This window comes from Lonchura striata, chromosome 6 (genome assembly GCF_050655825.1).
Source record: "Lonchura striata isolate lonStrDom1 chromosome 6, ASM5065582v1, whole genome shotgun sequence".
NCBI lineage: Eukaryota > Metazoa > Chordata > Aves > Passeriformes > Estrildidae > Lonchura > Lonchura striata.
Genome location: NC_140708.1, coordinates 33,213,463 through 33,228,422, shown reverse-complemented (window position 1 = coordinate 33,228,422; position 14,960 = coordinate 33,213,463). Strand labels below are relative to the sequence as shown.

At 40.3% G+C, this 14,960-nt stretch overlaps 1 protein-coding gene across 37 annotated transcripts in view; it reads left to right on the top strand.

Moving 5' to 3' along the window:
* Positions 1–14,960, top strand: part of ABLIM1 (actin binding LIM protein 1) — a 191,917-nt gene that overhangs the window by 165,019 nt on the left and 11,938 nt on the right. For 13 of the 37 annotated variants that reach the window (XM_085582873.1, XM_085582872.1, XM_085582846.1 and 10 more), the window contains 8 exons: positions 297–410; positions 6,140–6,244; positions 8,526–8,573; positions 10,866–11,012; positions 12,657–12,748; positions 12,885–12,981; positions 14,258–14,319; positions 14,634–14,694. In XM_085582873.1, coding sequence (XP_085438999.1) covers positions 297–410; positions 6,140–6,244; positions 8,526–8,573; positions 10,866–11,012; positions 12,657–12,748; positions 12,885–12,981; positions 14,258–14,319; positions 14,634–14,694 — 726 coding nt within the window. The remainder of the gene's footprint in view (positions 1–296; positions 411–6,139; positions 6,245–8,525; positions 8,574–10,865; positions 11,013–12,656; positions 12,749–12,884; positions 12,982–14,257; positions 14,320–14,633; positions 14,695–14,960) is intronic. The other 24 variants (XM_085582875.1, XM_077784701.2, XM_085582852.1 and 21 more) reach the window with 16 other exon arrangements.

Here is a 14,960-nt window from a genome sequence, read left to right as displayed (position 1 = left end):
CTGGTAACAAGGCATTGCTCAGAAGCTCATTAAGCCAATGATGTTATGCTAAATTAGCCATGCAGCTCAACCTAAGCCTCTTTTCTAACACTTCCTGTAATTTTGTCTTAACATTTACGGGGCCCTTTGGTGCGTCTTTAACCGTTTTGTTGTTTTTTTCTCCTTCCTTCTTTCCAGAATCCTAATCGTTCAATGCCTTTTTTTCTCTGCTTCCTTCGAAGCCTCCTTCCCTGCCTGTCTCTTATTGCTTTTCTTTGTCTCCGTTCTGTCCTGCCCCCGCCTCCCCGCCGCCGCAGAGCTGCTGGCTCTGGGCGCGCGGCGCGTGGCTCCCCCGCGCTCCAGCGGCCCCGCGCTCCATGACTCCCGCCCCAACTCCCCATTCCGACACCACTTCATCCCCCATGCCAAAGGTAAGGAGCCAGGCCTCTCTCCAGGGAGTACCCTCCAGGCTGGAGATCTGGTAGCGCTCTGGCAGAGCTGTCAAGGCGTGTCTCGGGGAGGTTGCCTATGGCTGTGTAGCTGAGCATGCCTCTAAATGTGCTGTTGCACTCAAAACTACGTTTAGAATAGACATAATGTCCTTTTTTTGGAGGAAATATGTCATTTCTAAGGGCCCTAGTTGAAGAGTCGCCAAGCATTTACCTGGTAGAAATGCACAGAGAAGCTTTGTCATTTATTACTCAGAACCTGTATGTGCCTAATTTAGCTTCTTTCTAAAGTAGTACACAACAATCCCTTCAGCAGTTAGTTTATCAAATTTAATTATTACTGCCTCATTCTTAAAACATGCAGTGAAAATATGATTACAGTATTGCTTGAATGAGAACAAGATGATCAAAAATATGAAGGAGAAGAAAAAAGAGACGATATAAAGATCAATGGCAACAAGGAACTCAATCTTTGTTATTCACCTTGGCAATAATTAGGGCCAAACAAATTAAAATTAATATCTCTAGGCCTCTCCTCACCTAGTGCAAATCAGCAGGCTCTGCTGAAGGCAGTAGCACTGCAAGGATTTACATTCTTTGAGGATCTGGTCTTTTTTTAAATCTTTTACTTTCCATGGTTTGATTTGGAGGATTCTTCTTTCACTGTGTATGTTCAAGGAATACATGTAGCTCAATAAGCTTTTAGTTTTGTTTCTTGCTTTTTGTGAATGTGGTTTTACTCTGAGTTCTATTGGACCACTTGACTGGGCCATCTCTTCTGTTGGGTGGAGAAGGTCACAGCTTGTATCACCTACAAGAATTCAAAAAGATAAAGCTGAGTAAATTGAACATAGATTCCAATCTGGCACCATTGATTAATACAGATATTCATACACTGGAGATAATCAAAAGCAGTTGCAAGAAAGCTGTTGCCATGAAGTTTCAAGAAATGCTAATAGATCTCAACGTCATAGCTCTTTAAGCATTCAGATCACCACCACAATTTTTACTCTTGCCTTTTTTAAGATGATTTTTGATAATCTGCACTGTTCACTTTCTTACTGTGTCTCTGTTTTTAAAAAAAGCTCACTCAAAAAGATTGGGACCCTTAAAAATAGCAATACTGCTCATTTCAGCATGCAGTTAATTCATAGTCCTTGCAATTTCAACATTTCTTTGCTGTAAATCCAAATTAATGCTCACACTCTTTCAAGTGGCATTTTCATTCTTTTTCTGTTGAGAAAATAGCTTCTTCAACAGATAAATGAGAAGAACTATTGGAAACCCACGCTTATTGTTTTCAGATTGCAAAGAATCACCTTGGCATGTAGGTCAGGTATCTTTCTCCGTTATTGTTAGGGAAGGCCAAGTGGGATTGCAAGTGCTGTAGACAGAGAGGAGGAGTATGGCCTTTATCAGGTATATCCTGAAAGATGTTGTAGGAATCTTCAGTTTTCTGAAGGCCTAAACAGCATTTATGTGTCATAACTCAGCCAAACTTCTGAAAGCTGAAATTCATGTCACTGTGACAGAAAAGGCACTATGTGATCTTTTTAGTAGCTCAGCCTTTCTCACTTGTACTTTTAGCAAGAATGTGACCTTGATGTTGGTTTGTAAGAAAGATATCACAAAATTATATCTTTCGGGATTTTTCCCTTTAGGAGTCAGAAAATACAGATCATGTCTCAACTGCTTTGGTAAAGGGGCATGATTTCACAGCAGCATAATGATAACTGAAGTGTCATATGACACATTACACCCATGTTATTTTGTATACTCAGGCCAGAAAAGAAGACATTTAGACCAGTTTTGGTGTGTTTTCATACAGCATAAGGCTTAAAGAAGCGTAATGATTAAACCTTATAAATGAAGCCAAAAGTAAAGAAATTGGATGAGTGAAAGGGGCTAAACATGCCTTAGAGTGAGAGTTTGTTGATGTAACATGTATGTTGAAAAAGCTGGAAGAGTGTGTAATATGCATCAGTTTAAACTTCATTTAATCAAATTTGGACTCTCCATTGAATTTGGTCTTGTCTCAATAAAGCACTGTCTTTGCTATGAAAGAATCAAAACAAGTCCACGAATGAAAGAAACCCTGACCCTTCTGAAATCAGAGACAGAACCCTCATTGAACGCCAGGATTTCATCTTGCATGCCTTGAATTTTTCAGAGGCATTCAAGAATATTGCAAAGCCCTCATAAGATTTCTATGTAAAAGGGTTCCAGTAATGTGTATTCCTTTGCTTGCAGACATTTCCATGAGGAATCTACCCACCTGCATAGAGAATTTGGACCTTGATTTTCACAGGTTCCCTCTTTCCTTCCCTGAGGCAGGTCTTTGAAATCAAATGCTTTCTGTACCTGGTAACTCTCTCCAGGGTTTTGTGGATGCAGGTGAAAGTTCTGCTCTGGAAGACAGTTGTGTATTGGTTTTTCAATGATTTCCAGTTCCGTGTGTGAAATAAAGGCTACACATCTGTTCAAGAATATATATGATAGTTTGACAAAGCCTGAACAGGAGTAAGGGTTTCAGGTACTTTGGAGCTTGTTTTCCTATGTCTACTCAGAATTAAAGCAACTAAACTGGAACCTGACAGAAGGTTCAGCGTTGGTTGCATATGGGTTTTTTGGCCTGATTCTGTGAGCTGAGCTTGTGAATCCCACAGTGAGCCCAGTGGTGAGCACTTCAGAAGGCAGCAGGGACCTGCATTACACTGGGCTGTGTGTGGGCAAGCAATTCTATTCCTGGCTGCTAGGGCAGTTTGCCTAACAAATTCAGCTATAGATAACATCTACCTGATGGAGCAAAAAGAATGGAAGAAAAAAACCACCTCTGAATTTCCTTTCTGCTGTGCTCTAATGTTTGATTTTTAGATTAAGCTTGTTCCTTTATCTCTTAACATCCCCCCACCTACACACAGACATATTCAACTTCATGACCAGGGTGTGAGAATTAGTTCTTTCTACAGTGTTGGTGAACTGGAGTGCTCTTGTTGCTTTGGGGAGTTAAGAGTAGTTACAGCATATCTGCAGCAGCAAGAGAGCCATTTCTGTGCAGGCAAGGAACCCAAATTTAATGGGTTTTTATGTAAAGCTGCAAGCAGGCTGGCCAGGAGGCCCTGGGAGGCAGATACAGGCAGCCAGGAGCTCTGCTTTCCTCTGTGCGTGTGCACGTTCCACAGATGTTGGCACTGCTTCCATAAATTGTGGGTGGTTTTGCAGCTGCATCCCAAGCACTTAAGCCTTGTTATGAGAGTGGGCTCCTCAGGGATGGCCTAATGGGAATCTTAAGTGGATGTACAATTCCTTCTTGCAGAGGTTGGAAGCAATGAGGCTGCCATCCTAGGAAGTGTAAAAGGGAGTTATTTGTTACTACTAGCAGGATAGAAGCCAACAGAGGCATCTGTAAAGCAGGATGATACCACAGTGACTTTCTGCCTGGTACTGGGTGCATTATACAGCATGTCCAGTTCTCTCTGAACAAATTACCTGTGTCCTAGATGCCAGCCAGCATACACTTATGGGTGTGAGCACACGTAGTTGTGTCTAGAGGTAGAGAGGGGTCTAATAAGGGTTTCTTCCCTCTATTTTTATTGTTGATGATAGAAGCATTGCAAATTGAACATTCACACATTTAGTCTACCAGTTCCCAACAGGTAAAATGTATTTGTGACTCTTCTGTTGAGATAAGGTCAATAAATCCCCTTTTTTTTTCTCTTTATTGAGTGTAATTGCCAAAGGAAGCAAAAAGTCAGAGTGACATGTTCTCTATAAACAATTAACTGTATCTCAAGACATATTAATATTGATGGGGTTTTTTCCTTATAAAACAAAGATTTTGCTGAAAAGTAACTCATAATTTTTCAGTAGAATCAAGAGGCATAAGTAAAATCAAGTGAAGTGTTTCACCATCACAGAATCTCAAAGGGTGAAGAAGTAGAACACAATATTGGAATTGCTAAGTAAAGGCCCATGGTTTGAGCTATAACAATAATGTTTAACTAATCATTCATGCTGCTTTTCAGATGTAGCAAACTTACTGTTGCCTGGCCAGAAGCTCAGCATCACTGCACCCAGAATAGAAAACCATCAACACATGTGGTTGAGAGAGCACCATGTCATTTAGGGCTGAAATTCAAAGTGCTAAATGTAGAATTTTGCACATGCTTTCTTCTGGACAACTGTTGTACAGCCAAGCCCCCTGAACTGTGCATGTAATTTTTAAAACATTTATATGCAGTGGGTTAACTTATATACTGACTGAAGCCTCTGGAGCACATCTCAGCAAGGTTTGTAAAAGAGCTTTTTTTTCTTCCCCTTTAGTGCCTTTTAGATTGGTAGATGACTGTTCAAGCAGAAGAGGATTTATTGTGTAAATTGTAAAGAAAACTTCTTTTTTCCTTCACCCACACCTGTTTCCCCATCTCAAATAGATAAATAGTGTGCTGAGTCTAAGGTTTTGGGGCCTCTAACAGGAGAAGGAAACAGGCCTGAAATTTATTTTTGCTTATGTTTTATAGCCTTTCTATATTTCTTATCATCTCCTCCTCCACCCTCCATTTTTTTCCTGCTTTCTTAATCAACATTTCTAGGGTTTTTAAGTCCTTGTGCATATTTTAAAAATGGAAGGGACTCAGTGTTCCCCTACTTTTCACTGCTGGGGTCACCCCCCACCCATGTGAAATAAGCACCCATGTGGATGGTTTTCCTCGGTGTGAGTTTGCTCTAGTTTGAAGAGCAGTGAAATAAAAGAGGCAGCTGCATTCTTTCAAGGTACACACACAGAGGTGTGAATGGATATCTGGCTGTTAAGTCTTGATCCTTGGGATCCACTGTCATGGCTGTGCAGCAACCCTCCCTCCCTGAGAAGACACAGAAATTTTCAGGGCCATTGTATTGCTGTGGTGCATTGTCAGGAGAAAAAGGGGTAGTCCCAGTAAAAGTAATCCAACAAATGGAACAGACTGTGTGTGCAAACTAGAACTAAGGTTTTTAGTTATTACATTCAGATTTGCTAAATCAGCAGTGGTGAAGTATCGTCGTCAGAACCAAATTTGACATTGACAGGTTTGGAGAGGCACGAACAACGTGTGCACAGCCACCAGATGGGCTGCACCACTTTACAAATTATTTTGCCGTATCAGAATTTTCCTAAACCAATGAAAGAGTGTTTGAGGAACAGTTACGCCTTTTGATACAGGCCAAGTGACCTAACAGCAATTTTCTGTTTCTGGTTTCTGTACACTTTTGGTTTAGTGAACTGTAGTAACTGCCAGCATCTGCTTCTATCTGCTTTGGGTTTGCATATCAACTACTTGCTCTGTGTTTGCGCCTATTAATTCCAAATATCAATCTCTGTACTAAAAAAATCATTGCCAAGTAACTTTCCATTCTTCTTTCCTATACTGCCCATCTAATCACCAGCTATGAGCTCCTGCCTGCATGCTGTCAGAATGAGATTGAGCTGCTCAAACCTCAACTCCAGCCTGAACATGAATTTTTGTCTCTGCAGGAATATCGGGGGGGGAAAAAAGTCACCAGGGCTACTACCAGTTCTCCTTATTGTTTGTATTTGTACTTTTGTTTCAACTTCTTTTCTCCCTGGAGGTTTTGATTCCACCAGTTTTGTTTGGGTTTGACTGGGCTTGCTTTTTTTTTTTTTTAATTGCTCTCCCTCTTCTCATTTTGTTTTCTCCATTCTTTCATTGGAGGCAATGAGCCGTCCAGCGGTCGGAACTCCCCTGTCCCCTATCGGCCTGACAGTCGCCCTCTCACTCCAACTTACGCTCAGGCCCCTAAACATTTCCATGTTCCAGGTAGGAGCTGGCACTGTGTGTGTCTCGCTGTCCTGTCACAGTGTAGAATGTAGCCTTTGTAACTTCTGTCTTGTCTCCATCGTTTCACGCCGTTTACCATGGGTTGCACCCTCAGGATTTGGAACTGCTTCTTAAGGCTTAAGTGCCTTAAGAAACATAGAGGTTTATTGTGATTTTTACCTATTCTCTGGGTCAGGTGTTTCACTCTTAGAATGCTTAATTTTTCAGGGTTGGTTGATGGCCTCTGAGCTGTATATAAACCATGTAGGGCTTGATTTTTCTCCCAGTTGCACCAGTTGAGTGCCAGCATAGCTCTGCTAATTTTGAAGGAGCTGTTATGATTCAAATGCAGAAAAGAGGTGGCCAGTGAACCATTACATATATTGTTCATTCAGATTGTTGTGGCTTGTTTCAGTCTTGAACACAACAATTCTAGTTTAGTGTCCCTTTCTTTTTAAAGCAGGTGAGGTTGTTTCTTGTTCTGTGCAATGGCTTGGTGTTCTCAGAGAGTCCTGCAGATCCACAAGGATATGTGTGCCTTAGGATGTCCTTTCTATAGAGAGCAGTCCCTGTTTTGAAGTGAGCTCCACAGTTGTTCCAGCATCTGAGAAGACCATGTGTCTTGGATTTTGATGGGATGAGCTGTGTGTCCCTAGGGTTTGGACATGGATCTGGCTGCTTCAGCACTAGCTGAAAGCCTTGTTCTATCCAGTTATTTTCAGATTCCCTTCAGCCTGGTGTTCCTTCTCACTGCCAGAGGTTACTGCCCTCCCTCCTCTCCTCAGATCCGGCAGAGAAACAGTTTGTGCACACCCCCTTTCAGTCAGGGTGACCTGGTGTGGCTGAGGTCAGCTCTTTTAACTGCTTAAACTCACCTGGCTCTCGGTGCCTCACCTAAACTCAAGCCTAACTGCATGAATAGCTGTGAGGAATGACCTGGAGCATGGTGTGGGAGCTCTCCTTGCCAGCTGGGGCCATGCAGCCACGGAAGGAGCTGTGCTCCCATCCTCCCTGGAGCTTTCTGGTGACCTTGTGTGCAAAAGGACTGCATGACTACCCTTGTAATGTTCATACCTGTTTGCTGGTCAAGTGGCCATAACAGATCCCACACAGCAATGAAATGCCACAGCCTTTGTGTGCAATGAGTTTGCCTGTTTGTTTAAGGATGTAGGGTTCTGCAGAGTAAGATTTGCCTCTGTTTCAATAGATTTTCAAGTTTAACTTTCCTTACCACCAAAGGCAAAGTTGTCTCCTATAACACTTTAATTGGATCTGTGATACAGCACATGTGTTTCTGAAATTCCTTTTCATCTTTCACTCTAATGTAACTGAAAACTTTTTTCAGGCAGCATAAAGTAGCAAAATGAGTTTCTGACATTAATTTTCTAGCTCCCTGTAGCTCAATTTGCTCTTCTAATAAGATTTTGGCACATTTTTGCAGTATAGTGCTGATTTTGGATTAGCTTTTGTACTTGTAGCTGTGCTGAATGCACAAAATGTTGGCTCGGGTGGGAAGGTAGTTTAGAACAAAATGGTTCCTGTCTTAGATTATTATTTGGAAAAATATGGTATCATTTAGGCATGCTGTAGATTTTACTGCATTAGAGTTCTGGGAAGTGTTTTTATTCTGATTTACATAGGTAATATACAATATGGTGGGCATTGCGTAAAAAAATTACAGGAAAAAAAAAGAAAATCTGTCCTTACGGTATGAGAATTAGTAGCATATCAGTGAACACTGCATAAAGAATCCCTTTGACTCACTGAAGTGTGGCTGTTGTTGCCTGCTCAAAGCAGTGTCCTAGGTGGCTATTTTGTTCCCTGGATTTTGAAGTGAATTGTAGGCTCACTGCATTCCTCTGTTCAATCCAGCCAGTCAGTTGGAAAGAAAATTGAGCTGTTCTGACTGAAGCACAATTTTCCACAAAAGTTATTTGGGGTAGTTTTCCCCAAATGGCTTGTATCTTCACCATTGAAATGTCTGCCTGCTTACATTTCTTCTCTTTTATCCCACTTTAAAATTGATGGTTCATGAGTTGATGCATCCACATGTTACAGAATCAGCTCCAAAGGACTTCATACCACATGTCTCCGACTTTTCACTTGTTCTTATGTTTTCTTTAAATAATCTGATTTTGTATAATACCTAGAAAGAGCTTTCTGGCTTTTTCTTGTGCTACATCCTTGATTTGGTATATCTATTGCTTTAGTGGTTGAGGTGTCTTTATGTACAATTGAAGTAGCTTTCAAATTCCCTTTTTTCTGTTTCTTAATATCACAGATCAAGGTGTCAACATTTACAGGAAACCGCCCATCTACAAACAACACGGTAAATGACCTTTCCCTTTTTATTTCAAAGTTGGAGTGTCAACTGAAATAAAAACTGTGCAGTTAGTGAAAAGCATTCAGTTTTTACTTTGCAAGTATAAAAATGTAGTAGTCTAAGCTTGAAGCGGCTGTAATTGCATGTCCTGGAAAATGATTATGTTTTAAAGCCTGTTGTTTCATTTGGATTATATGGTTTAAACTTGCCATGTGGATGTTAATGGCAAAATTGCTGAGATTTTGCTGTTTGCATTATGATACCGTCCAGCATTTCTCTTCTTTAAGCTTTTATTTTAAGAGTACAGGTACTGGTCCTGTTAAAATGGATTAACAACAGACTGATCTCTGACAGGGACTTCACAAAATATCCTTATTTTAAACAGATACAGTACAATAATTTATTTCAGCAGCAAAGATGAACATGTTATAATCAGACTGGAATTACGAATGTACCTGTAATGTGGCTTTAAATAATAATCTTTAATTAGTGAAGATATTATAGGTGACTTATCACTGACAAGGCTAATTTGACTCTCAGCCCTGTGATGCAGCTCAGGTAGTTTGTTGTACTTGTTTTTCCAGGTGTTTGGGTTCTGAGTTGGACAGCAGTGTTAGTGCTCTAAGCTTTTTGGTGTTGGTGTTGTCATAGTAAGTCTGAAATTTCAATGATGGCAGAAGCCCACAGCCTTGCCTGTCTTTAGTCCTACAGGGGAAGGCTGCATGATAAAGGAGTGTGTTCACTCTTCCCCTCCTGTTGTAAATAGAAAGCTGTGCATAAGAGATGGCTTTTATTTACCTCGGTGAGAGACAGATGACTCCGCTATTTGTAGACTCTGAATTTCCATCCTTTTGCAGATGTTTTATCCAGTAAAATGTATTTAGGGTTAAGTAGCACATCAGCAGCACTGCAGGGCTTAGATGAGCAGTTGGCTGAGAGCCATTGAGCTGGGGTGAGCAGGAGAGCCCACAAGTCCACTGTAGTCAGGAGTGAGCACTGCAGACTGCACTGCTCTGGTATCACATCAGGGTCTTCCCCTTTCTTTTTTAAGTTTCAAACCATATGATTATTTTGAGAAAAAATGTCTTAACATTGTTTCTGTTTATTTTTATGGTTTTAATTTATCTCCTCACCTCCCATTAACATGTGAATGTTTAACCACTGACATCACCAATTCTAATACGTAAGTACTGTTTGAAGTCATGCTTCTGTAAACTCTGACGAGCTTCCTCCATGCCTGCAGTTATGCTTAAGAGTTTCCCAATCATCAGCTGCTCAGAATTCCCAATGATATCTAACACTGACATTGCTTAACTACCAGGAACGTGTTGGATGAGCAGCACAGTGCATCACTTTGCTAAAAGATGTCTTTCTGTTTAAAAAAGAAAAAAGAGAAAAGGAAAGAAAATTCTGGAACCATTGCCACTGATACAATAGCCTCATATAAGCAAAGGTGATTTGAGCTAATGTTTTCCAGCTCAGACCTAGTTAAGGTTGGGTTTAATGTACACTGAATCCTGTTAGATTCTTTTAATCTTTTAATGTCAAGAAGAGAAAGCCATAATGCACATTCTCACATGCTTTGGCATGTGAGGCTTTTTTAAGACTTTGTTTTAAAATGGAATTTAAGTGGAAGCCCTACTACCAAGCTCTTTTGTTGGTGAGGGTCATTGCTTTGCAAGTGCCTTGCCCTGCCAAGTTGATCTTAATGGAGTTTAGTATTTATTAATAAGTTCAAATCTGCTTTTACTACTACTGCATGCTCTAAGCAAGGGCATGCAACACAAAAAAAATCCCCTAGTTAAACATATTTGTTTCAGGTTTCTTTTCTTCTTTGTTCTGCAGCTTTTCACAGATGAAGTAATTAGCATCAGTAGTGTTAGGATTTGTACTGTTACTCTAATCTATTAGTTTGCTTCCCGTAGAGGGAAAACTTATTATTACATAAATCTGAGTTCATCTTCATAATCAGCTGTCCTTAGGAGATATTGGCAAATAGTGTTAGGCAGCATTTTCTTACTCTTGCATAATCATTCTTACACTGTGAAACCCAAGTAAAATCCAAAGCTGATTTGGGGTTATACTTGGGGTGGGGATGCGGGAGGAGAGGAAGCTTTGATTCCAATCTGTTGGCAAGAAAAAGGCATTGCTTTGCTTCAAGCTGCAGTTGGAAAAGCAAAACATGAAAATGTTTGCTTTTGAAAACTTAACTTTCTTGTGAAGTATAAAATTTTGCCAAAATAAAGCTGACCTTTGCTGCAGATCATTACATAGCTAAGTTCCCTGATTGCCATCTAGATGCAGCTGCCTTGGCAGCACAGAGCAAGTCCTCCGAGGATATCATCAAGTCCTCCAAGTTCCCAGCAGCTCATGCACCAGCACCCAACGAGATCCCAAAGATTGAGACTGAGCACTGGCCAGGCCCTCCCTCCCTGGCTGCCGTAGGTATGCAAACACAAACCGTTCATCTCTGCGGCTCCAAAGGTACTGGTGAGCAGGGGACACAGACACTGCAGCTTCAAAAACGTGTAGGAAAGGCAGTGTCCACTCCAGATGCTCACCACAAAGTGTAGTTCTGGTGAGACTATTCCGTGTCTAAAACTGTTCAATTGCACAGACTTTATCACACAGATATTAAGCTAATTTTTTGAATTCTAATGCAATAGTTTAAAAGGTGTGGTGTGTCACACAATCCTGATTTCTTTCAGCTATGCTATTTAATCTTTTAGTCCAAAGCTAATAGCAAAAATTCAGCAGAAAACATGATTATTTCCAACCACATGACTAATTTCATGGCAAGAAGCAACAACTGAATTGGAACAATTAACAGACTAAATAATTCCTGATTTTCAGAGTTACTGTTTCTACAGACTTTGTATTTTTCTTTTGTGTTATTGCACTACATAATTTCTCTTCTTTAATCCATATGCATCATCAATTTAATTTTTTCTGTGTATTTTTTCCCCCTGTTGTGTTTTGATTGACCCCTGTAGCATAAAATAAGCAATCTAGCCTGGTTCATTCCTGAAGTTATGTCTGAAGCACTGAGGTGTTGTTTGTTTCAGGTCTCTGTGAGGGAATGTATGGCTTTCATAACAGTGGGATCTTCACAGAAGTTCTGGGAGAGGAGACACAGGGTGGGAGATCTCAGAAATCAACTGAAGGGGCTGCACATGCAGCAGCAGCAGCTTTTTGAAAATGTCACTTAGTTCAGATTGCAACCTGACAAACATGTAGAGTCCCTGAGTCACAGGAATAGCATCAATGTACTTGAAGCTCTGTCATCTACATATTTGAAATGTCTACATTAAACACTGAGTTTGTCAGCACAGTTGGTAAATAACTATGTCAGATAAAGCCCTGTGCAGAAAAAAATAGAACTGGTGTCTAAATGCTTGCAGCAATAGCACATCCTGCGTGTTCGTGGAATTGTCCTGGTATCCATACTGGATTATTTATTGAGAATATTCAAGAAAATAAAAATTATTCAGTAAAAACTAAAGAACTAAAATGTAGAACACTTGTGCCTTAATTTATTTTAGCTTTATCCAATGGATAAAATCAGTTTACTTCATTTTAGACTAAAACAAATGCCTTGTTTATTTCAAATATAGTATTCATTTAGGAGACTAATGTAGTTTAATTTTTCATTTGAAATGTTAATTCAGAATTGCTTCTCTGAGTCTAGATAAAAGAGTAAATGTAAATAGGACTTTAGGTTTTCAGTTGTGTTGCTAGGTTTTCTGCTGGTGTTATTAAACCCTACGTTTCCAGAACCAGCATCATGAGCTCCTTTCTGTATTAGGGTCAATCATGACTTTTGTATCCAGGACCATTGCTTGGTTTGGAACTTGTGTGTAATTTAAGTTCTTGCTTAGTTTATAACAAGCCTGATAACTATAGGGCAGGCTACCCAAGTGAGTTTTATTAAGAAGGAATTTTGAAAAAGTCTTTTGACTTTGTGAGGAATACTGCTTTGTTTATTCAGCAAACCAAACTGACCAGTTCTGTGAACTAGCATTGAAATCTTGGAGCTGCAGTTGAACTGGTGCACAAAGCTCTCTCTGTGCTGTGGTTTTGTGGAAGCAGGAGCTGACATGAGGCGCAGATCAAGCGGAAGGGAGGAAGATGATGAGGAGCTGCAGAGACGCCGGCAGTTGCAGGAGGAGCAGCTCATGAAGGTGGTTATAAGCTTGTCCTCATGCTGTTTCTGAGCACCATCCAAAAAGTGCTCCTTTGCTTTCTGTAAGCAATTCCTACCACTGTCTTGGTCAGCTTTATTTTATTGATATGTCTTATTTTAATTGCCATTTGTAGCTCAACTCTGGTCTGGGACAGTTGATATTGAAGGAAGAGATGGAGAAGGAGAGTCGCGGTAGGTCAGCCCTTTCTGCCAGTCGTTACAATTCTCCAGGTAATTCATGGAGGCAATAAAGCAAATCATGACAATGGGTAGTAAACACAGAATGCACATATCAAGTAGAATACACATCTCAAGTAGTGTCCCAGAAGAGAGACAGCTGGGAAAGCTGCTTGATATGTGTTCATATGGTGATCTGCCCTGAAAGAGTGGCCTGGTTCATCACCTGGTTTTGGTGAAGGGAGGAATGTCATGGGTTTGTTTTTTTATTAGAAGAAATATGAGGCTGAGGATTTTCAGGCAATTCTGAGGGGAGAGCTGCTTTAATATAGATGAGGAGTGGGGTGAAGTGTTCAGTGACTATGGCATCACACACATGCTAATAGGCTATGTTATTAAATGTGTTGTTACATTTTGCTTACACTGGTGGTTCCTATCCCTGTTTAGTTTCTTCTCCCAGGGAAAGATATTCAGCATTATTGACCAGTGGGGCTGCATATTCCAAACAAGGCCAGTGTTTTGTCCTGGGCTGACATTTTAACTGGGTGTATTTTGTTCCAAAGCAAAAGCACAAAGGCTAACTTAGGTTAGTGACTTAGATTCTTTGCCTCATTACAGATTTTGATGTATGGCTGTGGCCTTCTCACATCTCCAGAGAAGGGTTTGGGGGTTTTATTTTTCTCATTCACCAGCCATTGTAACCTGAAAGCAGTACTTTGAGCCAAGAAGAGACGAGTCTCTCTGGAGTCATCCACTGGAACAGCTGCCAAGCAAACTAAGACTTCCTTGTGTTCCTTCTTTTCTAAGTGTGTTGCCTTGATGGCCTTGGAGAGGATTCCTGTGGCTCTCACTCACTGTCTCTAATTTTTATGGGGCCAGAGTCTACCTGCTCAACTCAGAGCTTATGGTTTTTTAATTAACCTTAGCACAGGTTGAAGAACTCCTTTATTTGAAATGTGTCCATCCCTCTTTGCAGGGATAATCATCAATTCCCTTTTGGAATCAGGGGCGGTGCCAAAGCAGATGCCATGATGATCCATGAGTACTGTTTTCAATCCAGGGGAGACCACCTTGATCTTGAACCTGGAAAAATCAGTGTCCCTTATTAATGGCCTGCCACCATGGCGTGACAAAGCTGTTCATAACTTTCAGAATGTGTGGAAGTTTGTGTTGAGTTTGGGAATGAGTTTCTTAAAGTCAGTGTGTCTCAGTTGTGTGGATGCTTTTCTCTTAACTGTGTATTTTGTACTAGGTGATTCCTGAAGTGCTGTAGTTTTTTCGTTTCCATGGGATATTTTCAGTAAAATATTTTTCCTTTCTCATTCAACAGCACATGCTTCAGCCTCCAAAACCTCTTCTCTCCCTGGGTATGGAAAAAATGGACTTCACAGGGTAAGAGGATGGTGACTTTGAGAAGTGAAAGGTGGCTTTAATTATCTATGGTATTTATTTCCATATCAGTTGTATTGGATTTTCAGCTTGATAAGTGTTTCTTATAAAACCACCTGAAGTCAGACCCATCCTATTTTCCCCTTTTCCCCTCCCACAAACTACTTTGTTAAAAAATCAAGAAAGCAAAGGAAGAAATGTTGTAAAATTGAGGGAGAAATAAAAAAATTAAAGCAATTTATTTCTCCCCATGTACCAACCTGCTTGTAAAGTCTTGAAGTGTGAATTTATGTTCTGTTCCTCTTTTCCTCTTACAGCCTGTCTCTACAGATTTTGGTCAGTACAACAGTTACGGGGATGTGAGTGGTGCTGTTAGAGGTAAGGATGAGGAACCTTTACAGTCTATTAGTAATAAATGTAAAAGTGTTATGATGTTTGATCATTTCTGCTGTTTTATATTAAGGCTGTGGATGTGATTACTTTGTGTTTGCTCAGTAGTTTTTAATTTTCTCTGGCAAACTCAATTAACTCAAAGCACTTCAAATACCTGTTAAAATGTTGGGTTTATTTTGTTAAATCTGTTATGTGGAACTGATGCTTTTCCATACTTTTGCATTGGGTCAAATGGAAAGCAAATAACATGT